Raw genomic sequence first — 20976 nt, forward strand, 5'->3', positions numbered from 1 at the left:
TTGTTTTAATTGTGCTTTATTAATTGTTTTGAATTGTGTACACTGCCTTGAGATTTAGGTGCTAGGCAGTTGATGTATTTATAAATAAATACATAAATGTAACCATATGTCTACCATTTAAAATAAATCAATACATCAATAGCGAATTCGTACTGCAATGACTGCATGATGAGTGGGCCCTTAACAGTACTCAAATCCTTACTTTTCAGATATGCTTTTCTCATAATGGCAGATGGATCATCTCTGGCTTCACCCAGAGTGGCCAGGAAGCAGCATCTGCCATGCCCTATAGCCTGCCAGATGCACCTGCATTACACAGCTGCTAGGGACGTGCTCGAAATGTGATTTGGCGGCCGAATCACAGAACAACCCCTTTAAAACCGAGGGCTTACACTGCCCCTTTAACATGGAGAAGAGCAGGTCCATACCTGCTCCTCCTCTGCTCACTGTCACTTCCGTAATTGTGGCACTTCTCCCAGCTATGACTGCATGCCAGTGGGCCATCTCCCAGCTGCTCCTGCGTGACTCTGGAACGCAAATGGCCTCTGAGCATGTGTGGCAGCCATGTCCATGCACAGGGGCAGCTGGGAGATGCCCCACTGGTGCACAATCATAGCTTGGGGGAGTACCACGATTACAGAAGTAGTGGCAAGCAGAGGAATCATAGCAATCATAGCTAGGGGGAGTATCACGATTATAGTAGTGGTGAGCGGAGGAGGAGCAGGTATGGTCTTGCTCTCCTTTGTTTTAAAGGGGTAATGTAAGCCTTTGGTTCTCAAGGGATTGTGCTGCCATTTAGACTCTGAACTGCATTTCAAACACTACCCTAGCAGCTGCAGATCTAGAGTACAGAACTATTTAAAGACAATTGGTGGTGCATTCTTTGAGGAAGCTCAACCTCCCGACCAAGGCCTCTTATACCCATAGCTCCCATTCTCCATGTAGGAATAATGTGACGGTATTTCTCCTTCCTCCTGATACACGTCACTCTCTTTAATGCCTCACGTTTCACATGTAGTCTGGGGAAGCTCTCTTCCAACCGGCAAGCAGGCTGAGTCCGAGATAAAGAGTGACAGGAGAATTTCAAAGGGGAGAGCAGCTTGGTTTCCTAATGATGCTGTTTCCAAAATGTCACCAGCAGTAATGGAATCAGCGGCAATAAGATTGATATTGCTTCGGTGGGGAGATGTAGGCAGAACGATGCAGGAAATTAAAGGGTAATTAAATTCTCACCAGACTCTAGTATGTGTGAGGCATCATTAGCAACATGAACAAACTATTCCCCCAGGCTTTGCCTATGTACCAGAAATTGGCATTTAAGATGTCATTTGGCTCAAGATTAGATATCTGTTAAACCTAGAAAAACTGAGGAAAATGCTCAAGGGATCGGAATGATTATTTGGAATGAGATGTTCCGATCTGAACATCCTTTCTGTTGCTGGTCTCTCTACTGTATCCTGTTACAAGTTAAACCAGGGATATTCAACTTCTGTATTCTTGGGGGTCAATCTATTCACTAGGCAGTGGTCCCAGGGCCTGAAATGTATTTTGCCATTTCAACTGGCATCCTCATATGGTTGGGCTTTTTAACATGGGAATCATTTAGCAATTGAAAAAATCACAAAGGGCAGACAGCCATGGCATTAACTACAAAATCCAAAGGAAGCTGGTTCAGATGATATTTTGTGCCTCCACTCCCCGCAGGACGTAATCAAGAAGGGACATGCACCAAGAGTGTAACCATCCTGATGTCTTCTCCAGACATCCTGGCATCCTCCTGGCATGTTCCTAGATCGTTCGTGTATGTGTGTGATCCAAATCACCACTCTCTACACAACCCAGATATTGGCCACATTCGCATTTTACGTGGAACTGGAGATGAAGGGGCTAGAGGTTGTTCTACTGTTATGCGTGAATGCATGCAACTCCGGTTTCGCACAACGACCGACCTGAGGTTCTGTTTTGCAGATTTCAGTCTGAACCCTCAGGTTGTAGTAAGTTTCATCGCCACAACGCAAGGCAAGACTCAGCCAGCATTGCATCCAAATTTTGAGCTGCAGGCTGCGTCCACTTCAACCGGAGTTGAGGGAGGAAGTAATTGGCTGTGTGAGCTGTCCTACATGCAAGAAGGAAGCCCCTTGTACCTGCAGTTCCCCCTCGTATCTGCAATCTCACTGACTGCAGAGAGAGTGCTCTCCATGATGTCCAAATCCAGACAGGAGAGCGGGGGTGGGGAGCAAATTTGCAAGTCCATTCGACCCATGGTTCTGCATTGCATGTGAATGCAGCCATAGTTTAAACTTCTTAATTATGGGGGCCAATTCAGGGGAGGAGAGGATCATCTGGATCAGTCAGTCCTTTCCTTCCCTTCTGCACCACTTCAAAGCTTGCAAGGGTCACTTTTGAAAGGGGGCTGTCACACACACACCCCCCCCCCAGGGCATGGGGCAAGGCAGCATTTGATGCTTAGCCTCAGGCACTGCAGGACTTTGGGTCACCCCTAGGTCAAACAATACTGTTGAGGGCTCTCCAGGGAAGAATCTGAAAGGGGGCAAAAATGGGTGTTTGGCAAATATTTGGCAAGTCAGAGAGGCTGGGGAAGAAGGAGCAGATTGGGGTCTCACAAGAGCTCATGAGGTGGGTACCTGAACTCTTGGGAGACTTGCCAAGTGTGTAGGGAAGTATTTAAACAGTGGGCTGATGATGAAGAAGCTATGGAGGCTGCAGAGGATTCTGGAGTCCTGAGAAGGTTGTAAAGAAGCACAGAGAGAAAGGCAGGGTCAACCAACAGCCACAGGAAAAGGGATGTGGGGGTGGGTGCGTTTAAGTGAAGATAGCTTCCCTGCTCTTTTTCACCCACTGCCACCGGCTAAAGCTTTGTTAAAGAGAAGGAGGGCTGAAGAAAAGGAGGGCTGAAGAAATGACCTCCCAAGAAGACCTTCCACTTTCTCCTTCCCCTCACCCCTCCAGTAGAGTGTGGATTCCCACAAATACATTATGCTTTCCTCTGCTTTCCATTCCCCACCACCCCACCCAAAGGAGTCTAATTAGACTGCATGACAGAATGGAGGAAAGGCATCCAGGGAAAGGATGTTCATCTTCCGCTGCTATTTTTTCCACCTGAAAATCACCCTCCTCTCTCAGCTGTTCTTTCACCTGCAGGGGGAAAGTTATGGGGAGGCTGAGTTGGAGCTAAGAAATGATTAGAAAGGGAAGAATTAAGCAGCCTCTCCTCACCGACTTCTCCCCATTCCTGCTCAGACACAGCCTGCTGTTTGGGATTTAAATACAGGACACTCTGCTTACCCTGTTCTTTGAACCTAAGGCTTAGTGGTTCAGGAAAGCTTTTGGATAGATGGAAGGAAGGACTAATCCTGACTTTAGGCTGCTGGTGGGTTTAAACCCTTGGGGCCATTCTCACGACCATTAGCTAGGTAGGACAAGTATCCTACCCAAATTTGAGAGCTGTGCGTGCTCCCGATTTTCATTTGTGTGTGAGTTAAAAGTTAGGTTGTAGGAGGGAAAATGGATCCTGTTGGAGGCAGGGGCAGGCTCTGACGGCGTTTCTTTCTACCTTGGTAATATGCTGGGTAAAGGTGCTGGTAGGGATGTGCAAAATGGCTCGAAGTCAAGCTGGTTCGCCATTGAATCAGGCTGCTTGATCCCTTGAGCCGGATCAGGCTTGGTTTGGCTTGTGGTTGAGCAGAACCCCCCAGGCTGGCCTGAGGCCAGTTTGGGGTTCTTAAAGTGGGGGGAAAACACCCCACTTTTAGAACCCTGAATCGGCTCGAATTTGAGCCGAGCCCTGGTTCTAGTTCAGGGGCACAAAACCGAACATGCCCGGTATGGTACGAGTCTGGTTCGGACTCGAACCAAACCGGGCAAACCGGTTTTGTACACACCACTAAGTGCTGGGTAGGATGAGAGCCTGCACCCAGTCTCACAAGAAAATAAGAAAAAACATGCTGGATCAGGTCCAAGGCCTATCTAGTCCAGCATCCTGTTTCACACAGTGGCCCTAGATCACTTTCCCCTCCTCCGACCTGGCTTTTAACTTGCACATGGCTGAAAACTGAGAGTGTGCTGAGCTCCCGAAGCTGGGTAGGATGCTTGCCCTACTCAGGTAATAGTTGTGAGTACAGCCCTACTGTCTTTCTAACTCGTGCCTTAATGCAGGGACTCCCAACCCGGGGTGCTCCAGATATTGCTGAACTACAACTTCCATCATACTCAGCCACAATAATTTGTAGGTGGGGATGATGGGAGTTGTTGTTCAGCAACATCAGGAGGTTGGGGACCCCTGACTGAATGGATTTGGGAGTACTGTGTTTTTTTCAACGTACAGCTTTTACCAGTTTCGTAAGTCATCTTGAACAGTTCCAGGAAAGCCGGTATAGAGATGTTTTCAATGAAGAAATTATAAAGCACTTGGCATGCTGTTGGTACTTAATTAAAGAGCTGTAGAAATGTTTATGACTCAGTACTATACACAAGCAGAAAGGAGTTAACGTTTTACCTTCCATTTAAAGCAATACCACTTATTTTCTAAATGGCTCTTGCTCTACACCAATATTGTAGCTCAAACCTTTCCTTTTCTATTTTTTCCTCCCTTCCCCAATAGATCATCTTTTCTCATTCCCCTTTCGTGTTGTCCAGCTTTTAACTATACACAGCCATTAGACTTAAATCTCCGGATCGCAGCTTCTACATACCCCTTTGGCATCGATCATGCCGGGTTTTGCATTAAACTTCACCGTCTTTAAGCGTGCTCTCTCTTTCCTTTCAACCCTGGAGAAAGACAGAGAGACAGATGTACAAACATTTAAAACTGCATCCACGTGGACTTAACTTTGCCCTAGCCCATTGGTGTGTCCCACCACTGCCAGAAGTAAGGCTGACAGGAATGAGGGAAAGAGCCTTCTCAGTCGTGGGGCCAGAATGTCGTATTTTCTGCCCTTCAATGTGAATCTGTGGTGCGAGAGAGTGCTTGTATACTGTGCCTGTATGCCAGCATTTCCCAAACTTCCAATAGCTGAGGAGCCCTTTTTTTTCTGAATTAAAACTGCACATAACTGAATTAAAAGGTAATGGCACTAGAACAGTGTCTTGCACCTGAAAAGCTTTGCCTTCAGAGGCTGAAAGAGTAAAGGTCTCCTGCTTGAAAGAAAAAGCTATTTGTGAGGTCATTCACACGCAATCAAGCAATCAAGCAATTATTATGTAGTAGGAATAAAGGTCGAGACCCTCTGATGGGCTGAGTAAGGCTTACAACTGTAATCAACTAATCAACAAAAATATGCAACATTTGGTGTGGGGCCATAGCTCAGATCCTGCCTAAATCCATGCAGAGTAGGCAAGGCTGAGCTAGATGGACCAATGGTCTGACTGGGTATAAGGCAGGCTTCTATGTTCCTATGCAACTGCCTAATTTATTTATTTATTTTATTTATTGTTAAATTCATTTTTATTTATTGTTAAATTTGTATATCGCCTTTCATTAAAACAATCCCAAGGCGGTTCACATAGAAAAAATAAAATGAGACTATAAAAACTACACAAAATATTAAGATAAAATATAATAAAAACAGAGATCTAATGTAATTTTTTAAAATACATGCATAACATGATAATTTATTATTTATTATAATTAATGCTAACTCTCGACCACTAGGTAGGAACAAGCTCATATGTTCACTCTTTCCACCATCTGCAGCTCCATATTTTTAGGGTGAATTCACTCTGGCTTGATGCTAGCGATACGAATACAAATATGACAAATAGAAAGAATATTTATGTACCACTTTCCAACAAAACGTTCCCAAAGTGGTTTACATAGTTATAAATAAATAAATGAAATGGCTCCCTGTCCCCAAAGGGCTCACCATCTAAAAAAGAAACATGATAGACATCAGCAACAGCCACTGGAGGGATGCTGTGCTGAGGCTGGATAGGGTCAGTTGCTCTCCCCCACTTAACAAAGAGAATCACCACTTTATTTTATTTTATTTTATTTATTGTTAAATTTATATACCACCTCTCATTAAAAACAATCACTTTAAAAAGGTGCCTCGGACCAACTGTGAAAACACTACTGTATAGGTTAATTATTGTAGGACAAAATGATCAAGAGAACATTTCATAAGAACATAAGATCAGCCCTGCTGGATCATGCACAAGACCCATCCAGTCCAGCATCCTGTTCTACACAGTGGCCCACCAGATGCCTCTGGGGAGCCCACAGGCAAGAGGTATGTGCATGCCCTCTCTCCTGCTGTTGCTCCCCTGCAACTGGTATTGAGAGGCATCGTGCCTCTGAGGCTGGAGACGGCCCACAGCCACCAGACTAGTCGCCATTGATAGACCTGTCCTCCATGAATATGTCTAAACCCCTTTTAAAGCCATCCAAGCTGTTGGCCATCACCACATCTCATGGCAAGGAATTAATTCCATAGATTAATTATGCACTGTGTGAAAAAGTACTTCTGCTTGTTGGTCCTGAATTTCCCAACCTCCAGAAGCAATGCAACAAATACACTGGTTTCAATGTTGCTAGTTTTAAACACTGCCAGCTGAAATATACTGAGCTCAGGTTACTATAGTTATAGCTGAATTTTGGAATAAATGACTTTGTCCTGAAATGTGCACATGGAAATGGCTCACATGCAGCTTTCATATTCGATGTGCGATCTTACAGCCACAGGAAAAGTCTTAATTTTACACTTGCAGATGAAATTCTATATTAGAAAGGAAAGGCGGGGGCACAGTGGAGGAGCGAGGACCCGGGGCTGTGTAATCTCCTAAATGGAAAAAGCAACGTCTACTGTGAAAATAATTAGCTCAAAACTAAATACAGCATTTTAATTATTATTTCAGGCTAATATTAATTTGCATTTCCTCTCTCTGCTAACCTCTGAAAGCCGCTTCAGTTTATTTCGTAACTAATTCACTGCATGCAACTCGACGCACATCATAAAACCAGTTCTTGTTTGCAAAAGGTTTCAGACTAAGCTTCAGAGACGCTTCCAGGTCACCGGAACCCTGCAATTTCCAGGAAAAGCATCCAACTATTTGCATGAGTTGTAGTCAACAACATCTGGAAATCCCTGTTCGAGGGAACACTGCTTGCCAGCAGCCTTCTCTTCTGTCCTCAAGCTTCTTCATGTGAGGAGAGGTGCTCTTGCAAAGCTGACATGGCTCAGATAAGTCTTGAAGAGCTGTGATGCAATGGGCATCTTGCCATCTTGCTGGCAGCCCAGTAAGCTGCCACCCAAGGCAACAACTTCACCTCGTCCAATGAAAGTACCAGTCCTGCAGAGGATGTTTTGCAGGTGAACCTATTTTCCCCCAATTATTATTAATGCTTCATATAAGATGGTGCAGTTTATTGTTTATATTTACTTGCGTTTGGTACCCATAGGAACATAGGAACATGCCATATACTGAGTCAGACCATAGGTCCCTCTAGCTCAGTATTGTCTTCACAGACTGGCAGTGGCTTCTCCAAGGTTGCAGGCAGGAATCTCTCTCAGCCCTATCTTGGAGATGCTGCCAGGGAGGGAACTTTGAACCTTCTGCTCTTTCCAGAGTGGTGGCTCCATCCCCTGAGGGGAATATCTTCCAGTGCTCACACACCAAGTCTCCCATTCATATGCAACCAGGGCATACCCTGTTTAGCTAAGAGGACAAGTCATGCTTGCTACCACAAGACCAGCTCTCCTCTCCAGCAACCCAACAAATCTGCCTTCTCTCACAGAGACAGAGATTAATCACCAAACAAGTAATTGTGTAGAGCAGACCTGCTCAACTTAGCCCCTCCCCCCCGCTACAGTGGCCAATAGCCAGGGATTATGGGAATTGTGGGCCAACATCTGCAGGAGGGCCAAAGTTGAGCAGCCCTGGCATAGAGTGATGACGCTATTTAGCTACAATGACAAACCTTTCTTAAAATGGGACGTTGAGCAAAACTACATTAGTGCTACAAGGACTCCCTTCAACAAGCAAAGGATATAATATAGCTGGTCTATAACAGACTGTGTTATATAGGCAAGTTTCGTTTTACTTGGTAGCGAGCACGAATTGTCCCCTAAGCTAAGCAGGGATTGCCTTGGTTTGCATTTGAATGGATGACTACATGTGAGCACCGTCTGATGTAAGACGGTGGAAAGCTGGTCTTGTGGTAGCAAGCATGACTTGTCCCCTTAGCTAAGCAGGGTCTGCCCTGGTTGCATATGAAAGGGAGACTAGAAGTATGAGCACTGGAAGATATTCCCCTCAGGGGATGGAGCTGCTCTGGGAAGAGAAGAAGGTTCCAAGTTCACTCCCTGGCAGCATCTCCAAGATAGGGCTGAGAGAGACTCCTGCCTGCAACCACGGAGAAGCCGCTGCCAGTCTGGGTAGACAATACTGAGCTAGATGGACCCTTGGTCTGGCTCGGTAGAAGGCAGCTTCCTGTCTTCGTATCTTCCTAAGATATTTCCCATAGGAGATGTGACTCAGGGTTAGAGCATCTGCTTAGCATGCAGAAGGTCCCAGGTTTAATCATGGCAACATATCCATGTAGGGCTGGGGAAAATTCCTGCTTGAAACATTAGAGAGACACTACCAGTCAGTGTAGACAATACTGAGCTAGATGGAACTCATTATTCGGTAGCTTCCTTTGTTCCTATGCAGCAGTGGGATTGTGTTTAATGAAAGGCGGTATATACATTTAACAATAACAATAACAATGATGATGCCCTCCTCAGGAGGCATGGGACAGCCCTGGGTTCACAGTCAGCATAGGCTGTTCGGTGACTTCAGAGCTGCGTGCATGCCCTGCTCTTATTTATTTATTTGCTTCATTGAGATCCCGCTCTTCCTCTAAGGAGCCCAGAGCAGTGTACATGGTTATGTTTATCACAACAACCCTGTGAAGTAGGCTAGGCGGAGAGAGAAGTGACTAGCCCAGAGTCACCCAGTGAGTTTCATGGCTGAATAAGGACTTGGACTTGGGTCTCCCTGGTTCTAGTCCAACACTCTAACCTCTACATGACGCATATGTCAGCCATATAGATGGGCCTCATTATCCGCGGGGGTTCCATCCCCACAGATTACAGCAGGTAATGGAACGGCGGATAATGAATCACTGAGTCTATGGCAATGCAAGGATTAGGTTCCCAGACAACAAAACACCCGCAAAATAGCCCCAAATTGTGAAAACAGGCCAAATAAAGTGACCTACCATGCCTGGCATTCCAAGTGGCATTCCAGAGGTCAGTGATGAGCATGGAGCATTAGGAGATTCCCCTGTGGGATGGGCGCCCTAGGGACAACCCGCTCTGAGCCACCCTGGTGCCCCCCACGTGACACCTTGGTGCCCCCCTGCGCTGACACATGATCCTGGAACCTGGCTTAACAGACACTCACTCTGTTAACCCCGGCTAAAAGCCGGGCTTGAAAGCCAGGGTTGGCACCATGGCAGCACCAAGATCCACGTGGATCTTTGCCTAAGCCTGGGCTTGACTGCTCATGGGAACAGCCACAACGACTACTGGCCTTCATGGCTAGGCTATAGGCTACCTCCAGGTTTAGAGGCAGGGAGGCCTCCGAATACCAGCTGCAGGGGAGCCAGAGCATGAAAGAGGGCATGCCCTCACTTCTTGCCTGTGGGCTTCTCAGAGGCATCTGGTGGGTCACTGCGGGAAACAGAGTGCTGGCCTAGATGGGCCTTTGTCCTGATCCAGCTGGACTGTTCACATGTTCTTAAGCATCACTGAGATCTGAATCAAATGGTGGAAAGGTACAAGGAGCGCTCCAACAAGCAGGATCTGTGAGGTAGGAACACAGATTTACTCCTGAACATGACATTAGTTTTGGCTTTTGCAGGACCACAACATCTGGAGGGGGAAGCTGTGCAGTTTGCAGCCGAAGGTTCTATAGCTGCAGCAAGCAGCAAGCCTGAGGCTCTCCAGATCTCCTCCTCATCCCTAGTCCAAAACATTTTACCACTGCACTCTGCTGAGTGCATGGAAAGGGCCTTAATCCAGCCCTATCCAGGTTATCTTTCCAGCTTTTAGATATGCTGAATGCAAGGCCTGAAAATAAATCCAGAAGAATGAAATGGTAGAAAGATAAAGTTGCAGAATAGACTATACCACTTGAATACTGAATACTGCTCCACGTAAAAACTCCTTGCAAGGAGAAAACTAGCACACAAGGAAGAATGATTCTTTCTAGCCCAGCTCCAGCCTGGTTCAGCAATGCAGCAGAATGAGGAGGCAAAATCTTGAAGTAGTAAAATGGGCTGTAGATCTGTAGTCCTATCAGACTGCATATAGGAGATGCCATTTTTGAATTCTCCCTCATGCAAAAACTCCCTGCAAGTAGAAACTTGACACGTCAGGAAGAAAGATTCTCATCCAGTCCTCTCACTGCTATACTAGTTTCCTACTTACAAAGAGGTTTTTTGTTTTTAAAAATGTAGGGGAACATTAAAATTGTGATTCCCCCACCTGCAGCCTGGAGTGGTACAGTCTATTTCCCCTCCTCCCTCATTCTGCTTTGCATGTACACCCAGCCTAAAATAGCTTGCTGTTTTCCCCCTTCTATTTAAATGCCAAAAGTGTACAGAGAGAAAATGTCCTTCATAAATAATTTTCAAGGGCAAGGAACCAGCAGTTTTGCCCATTGCAGAAACCCCTCTGGACACAAAAGTCATGTTACATCTTGTTATTCTGCCTGGGTTGTCAGTAGGACATGTTTATCCACTCGAATGGCTTTTCCTTTTAGACGGGCAAATGCTAAGCAAGATACTTTCTTCAACCTCCCCCAAGATTTTAATCTTTGCTTTTTAACATAAGAATGGGTTTCCTAGCTTTATCTAAAGTGAGTGCTTTGAATGTGCTTGCTAACTCAAAGGGGAAAAAAAGATGAGCCACACACAGCGATATGCACAAATGTGTACCTCTCTTCACTTCTTTTCCCGCTTTTGGAAACAGGAGGAACAATACAGGTTTTGTGAAATCCGGAATGTTGTGAGTTTATTGTGTGACTCTGTGTCTGTGTGTGTGTGTGTGTGCATGTGCACATACAATGACCAAAAGATTAACAGATTCAGTGCACAACTTCCCTCTCTGTTCCTCAGAAGGGTTCACACACACATACACCAGCTTCAGCAGAGGGAAGAAGAGAGATGAAGGTAGGAATGTGCACGGAACCAGTGTGGGGAAGTTTGAAGGAAGTTCGAAGGGGAGAGGACTTTAAGGTTGGGGGAGGGTTTACTCACCCCTCCTGCCGCTCTCCCCTTGCTGGTGCTCCATTGTAAACGAGTCCGGTGGGGCAGCAGTGTACCTCCCTGCCACCCCATCCCCTCGTTGGACCAGAGCTAAGTGGAAGTACCCGGTGCACATGCATGCGAGTGCGATGTATGTGCGCATGTGCCCAACATGTGCAGAGTACTCCCACTTACTTCTGGTAACCGCTGGTTGCTTGAACCAGTTCGGAGGCCTCCGAACTGGTTCCGTGCACATTCCTAAAGGGAGTGTCCCGCCTGCCCTGTGCCATCTTGCCCGGAAGGTGGTGAGTAGAGCTTGTGGTAAGTGCCAGCAGCTGACCGCCTGCTTTCCTGAGGCTCTCTCTCTTTGAGAGCAACCTTCTTGTAGCCCTTTGTTGGTGGCAGAGCCGTAGCTCCTAGGAGGAGGGCCCGGAGGGCTAACTCTGAAGTGCCTGCTGGGTTCTGCATCGTTTCCCGGGCTGGCAGTAGAAAACAGCCCGCTGCCCTGGGCGGCGAGTGTCACTATAGGCGGGAGCCCCTTCGGGAACTGCAAGGGCTCCACTCCGCTGATTGGGAGTAGTTTTTTTAAAAAGTTGTTTTAATTATGTGCCTGAGTGAGGATGTGAACCTGGGGAGAGCTGGGGGTGCTTCAATCAGAGTGATTATAGGTAAGGGAAGGTATGGCATGGGGTCTCACATCAGAAGAGGGAAAGTGTGGTTCAGCTGGTAGCAGCCACTGAGGGCGCCGGTGGAGGGGCGGTGAGAGGCACTTTTAAGAATAAATGAATTGATGCTTACCTCTAGGCATGTGCCCGAAACGTTTTGGAGACCATTGTAAAGTCCTCCAAAACGTTTCGGGTTTGGGGCCATTTCGGCGCCGGCGGGGGTAGCGCTTTAAGGGCGGGGGAGGGTGTACTCACCCCTCCCGCCGCATTTCCCCTGCTGGCACGCTGTCGGTTTTAAGCCCCTCGGGGCGGTGAGAGCGGAGGTAAGCATCAATTCGTTTACTCTTAAAAGTGCCTCTCGCCGCCCCTCCACTGGCGCCCTCACCGGCTGCTACTGGGTTCAGCATCTTATTCTTTTCCTTCTTCGTGTCGTTCCCATAATGGGAAGGTTCCTGGCTGCTTTACCAGCCTGTCCTTTGGCCTGCTGGTGCCTAAATTACATTAGACTGCTCAACTTGGGCAACAAAACTTAGACACCACTATAACTCACAAAAATCAGAAGCAAAACAAAATAGCTCTTCAAAAGACCCCTGAACAAGTCAAGAGATTCTTTCTAAACCTTTGGAAAGAAAAACCTGTGTAATTTCAGAACTTTCCTAACCAGCTTCTCGAAAAGCTTCTCCACACAATTGATACCATGGCTTTTAGCAAGAGCTCTGGAATTGCATTGAGCTCCCAAAGTTATTTGGGTATTTTTGTCTCAAAATGCTGTCTTCCAAATCCCTTTGCAAGGTCAGTTTGCATTTTAATCACACTGAATACAACACATGCTTAACTAAACCATTCATTAGCTTTTTGCATAACTTATCTTCTGCTAATCACTCAGTGCCTCAGCTGGAGTGGAGAGAGTCAATTTCAATTGCAATGTTTTTGCAAAGAACAGTCATTTCGATTTGGAAACAAAAATCTCTGTTTTTTAATTCTTGATTTTGTTTTGGTTACAAAACCTCCGAAATTGCCATTTTCAGGCACAAAATGTTTTGTACCCGAATCGAAATGCACAAGCCTACCTTCAAAGATCTTCACACATATTCTCATGATGTAATCCCCTAAGGCAGGGGTTCTCAAATTTGGGTGTCCGGATGTTGTTGGACTACAGCTCCCATCATTCCCAGCTTTTGATCAGGGATGATGGGATTTGTAGTCCAACAACATCTGGGGATCTATGTCTGAGAATCCCTGTCGTAAGGTATTATTATTCCCATTTTGAAGCTGGGTCTGAGAATGGCTTGTCTAAGAACACCTAGTGAATTCATGGCTGAGATGACATTCAACCGTGTACACCCTTATTCATAGCTCAGTCGCTTAGGCTCTCTGTCAGCAGAAAAATGCACTAAAAAGCAGCATGATCATCAAAGCACAACAGCACAAACATTCAAAAGCTTCCCAGGAGAGAGGAAGGCAAGATAGCACCTTCCCCCCAGATGATTTGGCATGGTCCCGAGCCATGTGGCTCGTGCGCCCACACAACTGGCACTTTTGCGAGTTGTGTAGCATTCTAGAGCCTTGGAAACTGTGATCCGGCCCCCAGATATCCCACAATGCACCACACCTCAAACGTGGTGCTTTGAGGGATCCTGCCATGAGTCAGGCGTTTTCGGTGCCCAGCTCTGTGTCTGCTCAGGCCGCGTGCGTACACATGACCCTGTAAGGTAAAGCGTGCTGTTGAATCGGTGTCGACTCCTGGTGAGTCGACCACAGAGCCCTGTGGTTGTCTTTGGTAGAATACAGGAGGGGTTTACCATTGCCTTCTCCTGTGCAGTATGAAATGATGGCCCTTCAGCATCTTCCTATATCGCTGCTGTCTGATATAGTACTAGTGGGGATTAGAACTGGCAACCTTCTGCTTGTTAGTCAAGCATTTCCCTGTTGCGCCACTTAAGGTGCATGTACCTGGGTCTAAATCCCTGGCTACCTGGGAAGGCAGTGCCAGGATCATGCCAAGTGCCAAGCCTAGGTAAGGCTGCTCGTGTGAGCAGCCTCATAGTTTGGATTTAATTCATACTCAAACTTCTCAAACTTAGGTCCCCAGATATTGTTGCCCTGCAACTCCCATCATGGGAGTTGTAGCTCAGCAACGTCTGGGGACCCCAGCTTGAGAACCTCTGTTGTACAAGACTCTCTTGTGACAAATGGAGCACAGGTCTATCAATCGCTACTAGTCTTGACTACCTCCAGGCTCCGAGGCAGGAGGTCTCTGAATGCCAGTTGCAGGGAAGCAGCAGCAGGAGAGAGGGCATGCCCTCACCTCTTGTCTGCAGGCTTCCCAGGGACATTTGGTGGGCCACTGCGGGAAACAGGGATGTTGGATTAGATGGGCTTTGGACCTGATCCAGCAAGGCTGTTCTTATATTCTACTCTAGAACATAACTGCCCAGAGCCTTTGGATGGGGCGGTTTATAGATAGATAGATAGATAGATAGATAGATAGATAGATAGATAGATAGATAGATAGATAGATAGATAGATAGATAACCAGGGGTCATCCCATTAAATGGAAAGTCGGGAAATTTAGGACCGACAAGAGGAAGTACTTTTCCACACAGCGCTTAATGAATATATGGAATTCTTTGCCATGGGATGTGGAGATGGCCACTAGTCTGGAGAGCTTTCAAAGGGGCTTAGACAAATTCATGGAGGACAGGTCTATCAATGGCTACTAGTCTGAGGACTATGGGCCACCTCCCGCCTCAGAGGCAAGATGCCACTAAATACCAGTTGCAGGGGAGCAACAGCAGGAGAAAGGACATGCCCTCACCGCTTGCCTGTGGGCTCCCCAGAGACATCTGGTGAGCCCTTGTGGGAAACTGGATGCTGGACTAGATGGGCCTTGGGCTTGATCCAGCAGGGCTGTTCTTATGTTCTTCAGTTCCTGTAAGGAATTGGAGGATTAAAAACAAGTGCACCATACCTCCTTTTGCTGGGTATGACTCCCATCTCTTCGCTGTCCCCCTCCACCGTGACCCTCCTTGCCTGCCACCACTCGTCGTCGGAGGCATTGATAACATGGAGGATATCTCCGTATGCGAAACTGAGTCCTTGACTCGGGAGGCCACTGTCCTTGCTTCTGTCATAGTCAAACATGGCTCTGGCAAAGAAAGGAGAAGACACAAGCAAGGGTGATGATAGTGATCATGACAGCATTTCTTCAGCCACCTCTCCCTTTATGCAATGACCCGACTTTAATTGCATTGTCAAGGAGACATCTTTTAGCAGAGATCCATCTTCAAGTGTCGGCGGAAAAGCCACATATTGTTTTTCCACATGGGAAGAATGTGTGTATACATGAGGCAGTTGGGATGTCTGCTTCTAAAGGACAGTCTGTCTCCAAATTAGAAAGTGCTCAATAAAACCTTTTGTTTAAAAATACATCTGTCTGCCTGATAGAATGTGTGACAGTATTATGTTTATTTATTTATTTTAAAAATGGGTCTCTCTCTCTCTCTCTCTCTCTCTCTCTCTCTCTCTCTCACACACACACACACACACACACACACACACACACACACACACACACACACACACACATTCACTGGTGGACTCTCCTTCACCAGAGCTTGTCACCAGGGATGTTGTATAAGATTCCTGCACTAAACGGGGATTAGACTAGAAGATCTCCATGGTCCCATCAAGCTCTAAAATTCTATGCTTCTATGGACTTGGACAGCAGATTTAGGATGCAACACAACACATAATTAGTGCATGGAATTTGCCTCCACATGTTGTGACGATGGCCACTAGATTGGATGGCATTAAAGGGGGGTTAGACAAATTTGTGAAGGATGGTATATTTATCGCTGGGTCAGTCATGATGGCTATAATGGGACCTCCATGTTGAGGGATAGCATGACCTTAAATGCCAGTGGCTGGAAAGCCAAGAATGTGTCTTTATCTTTGTGTCCTGCTTCCTGGGTTCTTGGCAGCATCTGGCCAGACACAATGGTAAATGGAATGCTGAACTACTATAACAACAATTGCTACTACTTATATACTGCTCCTCAATAAAACTTCTCAAAGTGGTCCACATAGAAAAAAATAATTAACAACAAACAAGATGGTCTCCTGTTCAAAAAGGGCCCACAGTCTAAAAAGGAACAAGTTGTGGATTCCCACAACCATCTTCACATTAATTTGATGGGATGTCGAGATTCCTGAGGATGCTGAGATTCCTGATTCCTGTGGAACGTGCTGTGGGAACCCAGCCATTACTGGAAATCGTAGACTGGCACCATGCCAAACCAACACGGAGCCAAGATTGGCACTCTGAAACCTGAAGTTCGCTTGACGCTCTCGGCTTCATGTCAGTTTGGCAAAGTGCCGTTTGAGATTCCCCGTAATGACTGGATTCACACCACACTTTCCGCAGGAGCGCACACGCCTTCGGAATCTCAGATTCCCAGTAATGGTTGTGTTCACACCACACAGTTCCTTCCTGCTAGGGTCATAGGGACATAGGAAGCTGCCATATATTGAGTCAGACCATTGGTCTATCTAGCTCAGCATTGTCTTTACAGACTGGCAGCAGCTTCTCCAAGGTTGCAGGCAGGAATCTCTCTCAGCCCTATCTTGGAGAAGCCAGGAAGGGAACTTGGAACCTTCTGATGCTCTTCCCAGAGTGGCTCCATCCCCTGGGGGGAATATCTTACAGTGCCAACACTTCTAGTCTCCCATTCATTTGTAACCAGGGTGGACCCTGCTTAGCTAAGGGGACACATCATGCTTGCTACCACAAGACCAGCTCTCCTCCCATTTGTACTCTGCAGGAGTGCACAAATTCCCATCAAATTAATATGAGTGTGAACTTGCCCAAGGTAGACACCAGCAACAGTAATCAGAAGGATGCTGTGCTAGGGTTGGATAGGGACAGTTGCTCCCCGCTGCTGGACATTTGGACTGATACTTTATTATATAGCATCCTCAGTATACAGGGACCTTTACAAAGGCCATGTGCATAAAAGGCAGGTTCTGCCCTAAGGAGATCACAAGGACAGTTTTGTCTGAGGGAGGAGAGAGGGAGGGAGCCTAAAGGCATGGCTTACTGGGGAAAAGTTCAATGTGATCCACCCTGCCCACATAGCTGCAATATTCACACCATACAGCACAACTGTGTAGGATGAGGAAAAGAGACTCCCAGATAGTGTGGGGTGTGTGTGTGTGTGTGTTTGTGTAGCTTTATTCTCTCTTTGTCAGAACAAAAGGCTCAAGCGTATTTGGGGCACAGCAACTTTTATAGGAATGTTTACTGCCAATTAACCAGACTCCATTGTCATTCAGTTTCACAGAGCTCTTAAAGTATCCTTAAGGGTAGACCAAAAACACAGCGGGCTACTCATGCTAATGAAATGCACATTTGCAAAATGGTTGTTATCACAGTCGCTGCTGTTTTATGGTTTATTGCACTGGTAGGACAAAATAATTTTTAAAGCTGTGGGAGCATCCATCTAGGATGAAATTAGGCAAGGCAAGGAAATGCTATTTTTAGACTCTCTTTTTAGAGGAAGATTATACTTCTGTATTCTGGCTTCTTAAAAAAGTAATGGGAGTTCCGTGGTCCAACCAATTCAATTCAGTTGAGATCACCAAAGTGAGTAAAGAACTATGGTATTCAGGGCTTGTTAAATGAACAGAAGTGCATAATTTGTAACTATGCTCTAGACTAACCCAGGGGTTTCCAACCTTGGGACCCCAAGGTTCCTGGGAGGAGAGCTGGTCTTGGGGTAAAGAGCCAGCGTGGTATAGTAGTTAGAGTGCTGAACTAGGACCGGGGAGACCCGAGTTCAAATCCCCATTCAGCCATGAAACTAGCTGGGTGACTCTGGGCCAGGCACTTCTCTCTTGGCCAAACCTACTTCATAGGGTTGTTGTGAAAGAGAAACTCAAGTATGTAGTTCACCGCTCTGGGCTCCTTGGAGGAAGAGCGGGATATAAATGTAATAATAATAATAATAATAATAATAATAATAATAATAATTATTTTAAAAAGGTAAAAGTGTGCTGTCAAGTCGGTGTCGACTCCTGGCGACCACAGAGCCCTGTGGTTGTCTTTGGTAGAATACAGGAGGGGTTTTTATCATTGCCTCCTCCCGCACAGTATGAGATGATGCCTTTCACCATCTTCCTATATCGCTGGTGCCTGATTTAGGTGTTTCCCATAGTTTGGGGAACATACCAGCAGGCATTCAAACTGGCAACCTCTGGCTTGCTAGTCAAACCATTTCCCTGCTGTGCCATTAGGTGCCCTGGTCTTGTGGTAGGAAGCAGGAATTGTCCTCTTTGCTAAGCAGGGTCCACCCTGGTTTGCATTTGGATGGGAGACTACATGTGTGAGCACTGTAAGATATTCTCCTTATGGGATGGGCCTGCTCTGGGAAGAGTACTTGGGTGCTTGCATGCAGAAGGTTTCAAGTTCCCTCCCTGGCAGCATCTCCAAGATAGGTCTGAGAGAGACTCCTACCTGCAGCCTTGGAGAAGCTGCTGCTAGTCTGTGTAGACAAAAGTGAGCTGGATGGACCAATGGTCAGACTCAGTATATGGATGCTTCCCATGTTTCTAACTCCCATCATACCCAGCCACAATGACCTTGTGGCTGGCCACTGACAGCCATTGTGGCAGGGAATGATGGGCATTGTAATCCAACAACATCTGGAGACCTAAGTTTGAGAAATCCTGCCTTATAGGACTGTTGTAAGAATAGCAAGAAGATAATACATAAACACTTGGAAGTTGGGGCTCAATATCATCTGGAGACACCAGGTTGGGAACCCCTGAACTAGACTATTTCACGGAACCCCATGATTACAAAATGAGGAACACTCACTCACTAGCTTACTAAAGTTCCAGAAAACATTCACTTGCTGCTTGGATCTTCCAGAGAATTCAGAAAAGGCTACAAAATGGTCAGAAAGTGGGCTCTGAGACTCCCATGGATGAAAGTCAAATGGTTAATCCATTCAAGCCAGTCTTCATTGTTTAACCTAAGAAATCAGTTTGGCAACTGATGTCTACAAGGTGGTCCTTTTACTGTACAGCTTTTTAGAGACAGCTACTACTTAATGCGAAGTAAGTTTAGTTCCTATTTTTCCATTGCTTTTGTTTATTCTCTTAATTTACATGGAGGTTCTGCAGTTGAACAGAAAGGCTGCACCTGTGTGTTGGCATCTTTACCATCAGCCAGGTACTGAGTCCACCTGCAGCTCCTCTGCCTCTGGAGGGAACAGCCTGGGACCTGGACTCTATCACCAACGGCCAGTGGCCAGAAGCAATGGTCTCCTCCCTTACCAACATATCCTTACTTATATGGTACCATTGTATGTAGGTTAATTGTAAGGAACCGTATTTACCCGAATAGAAGATGACTTTGAATTTAAGACAACCCCCCCTTAAAAAATAAAGACTGAATACAGGTTATACGTGTATTTATCCAAAAGGAGCACCACCCTGAATTTAAATGACCCTCTCCCCAATTTCTGACATCAAAGAACTTGGGAAAAACCTAGTCTTGGATTCAGGTAAATACAATACTTTGGGAGTCAATCTTGGCTGAAAAGCGTGGCATGAATACACATGCTGACAAAAGGTACTGCTGAAATCATTGGCTAACAAAGTTGTGCACCTGCAAGAAAATTGTGTAGCTGCATAAAATCCTGAAGTCATGCTCTTGCGCAAATGATCTCTGAAACATAAGCAATGGAGGAAGAGATTTCTGAGCAAGAGGTGCATTACAGGTTGCACAGCTTGTTAGATGAATTGAACAATATTTGTGCAACCACAACACCAGACTGGACCATAAGCCCCCAACATAGTGGAGCTAGCTAGCACAACATCTTCCCGTTGGCACATGTACACACAAGCATTCTATTAGTCCAGATGTCAGCCAACCATATCTTTGGCTTAGTTAATATGCACCTCTGTGGCACAGATGCTACTTCTGCATAGTTGGGAACCCAGGCTGCAGGAGTAACATCTGGAACAGGGTTAATTTCCACACTGCCCCTCCCAGGATATATTGAGGTCATTCTCACAACCAGCCCTTTGTGGGTAGGAGAGGGTTAACCAGGGTAAAGAGACTCGCCTGGAGCTACAGGAAACTTTCCTACCCAGTGCCTGCCTAACTGGTTAGCCTAGCTTTTGTATCCAGGCTTAAACAGAGGTAGGACAGAAACCCCCAATGTCCTACCTCACCTTTAAATCATGGGAGGCAGGGGCATATCTAGGGTGGGGCAGACAGGGCACATGCCCCGGGCGCCACTTGAAGGGGGGTGCCATTTAAATTTTTTTTAAAAATGGCCATCAAAAACAAAATGGTCACTATGCATGCTCAAATGGCCTCTGTGAGGCCCTAGGCCATGCCAGTTCTCACAGAGACCATTTGAGCATGTGTGGTGGCCATTTTGTTTTCAGCGGCCATTTAAAAAAACCCAGTTATTTTTTAAAATGGCCACTGCACATGCTCAAATGGTCCCTACGAGGCCCTAGAGGCCAGCGGGGAGAGGGGGAACCTTTGCAGACCTCCCCATGGCCTTTAGGAAGCCCCCCAAAGGGGCTACAGGTATGTGTGTGTGTGTGTGTGTGTGTGTGTGTGTGTGTGTGTATGTGTATATATATATATATATATAAGTCACTGTACACATATTCAGTTTGGCACTATGTACAGAGAAACAGGGCTTTTGAATACTGAGCTGAACTTTATGAGCTAGGATTGTATTCATTTGCTCTTACTTTGCTTCTTGTGATAAGTGAGTTAAATGTGATGTCTTAATAATATGGCTATTAATGGTGAGTTTGTCTTTGAATCAGTGTGAAATCCTTAGTATGAAGGGCCACTGGGAGTTTCTTGCTCTCTTTCTCTCATTTTAACTGTCTTTCTGAAAGACTAGAATATATTCCAAGAAGTGACACAGTTTACTCTGCATATCTTTTAATTATTTTCAGAGTGTCTGGAAAAAGCCAAATTCTCCATTTATTTTTAAAACTTATGTAATAGTGATGCTACAATGCATA

General features: G+C 46.0%; 1 protein-coding gene across 30 annotated transcripts in view; it reads right to left on the bottom strand.

Annotated features, from left to right (window-relative positions):
* The window catches only part of DLG2 (discs large MAGUK scaffold protein 2), a 1429269-nt gene that overhangs the window by 64554 nt on the left and 1343739 nt on the right, over positions 1-20976 (bottom strand). For all 30 annotated transcript variants that reach the window (XR_008318273.1, XR_008318272.1, XM_053304274.1 and 27 more), the window contains 2 exons: positions 14888-15064; positions 4713-4788 (listed from right to left, as the gene is read on the bottom strand). Coding sequence is in view for 28 of the 30 variants with exons in the window: in XM_053304274.1 (XP_053160249.1) it covers positions 4713-4788; positions 14888-15064 (253 nt within the window). In the remaining 2 variants the exon portion in view is untranslated. The remainder of the gene's footprint in view (positions 1-4712; positions 4789-14887; positions 15065-20976) is intronic.

The sequence above is a fragment of the Hemicordylus capensis genome, chromosome 3 (assembly GCF_027244095.1).
Source record: "Hemicordylus capensis ecotype Gifberg chromosome 3, rHemCap1.1.pri, whole genome shotgun sequence".
Taxonomy (NCBI): Eukaryota; Metazoa; Chordata; class Lepidosauria; order Squamata; family Cordylidae; genus Hemicordylus; species Hemicordylus capensis.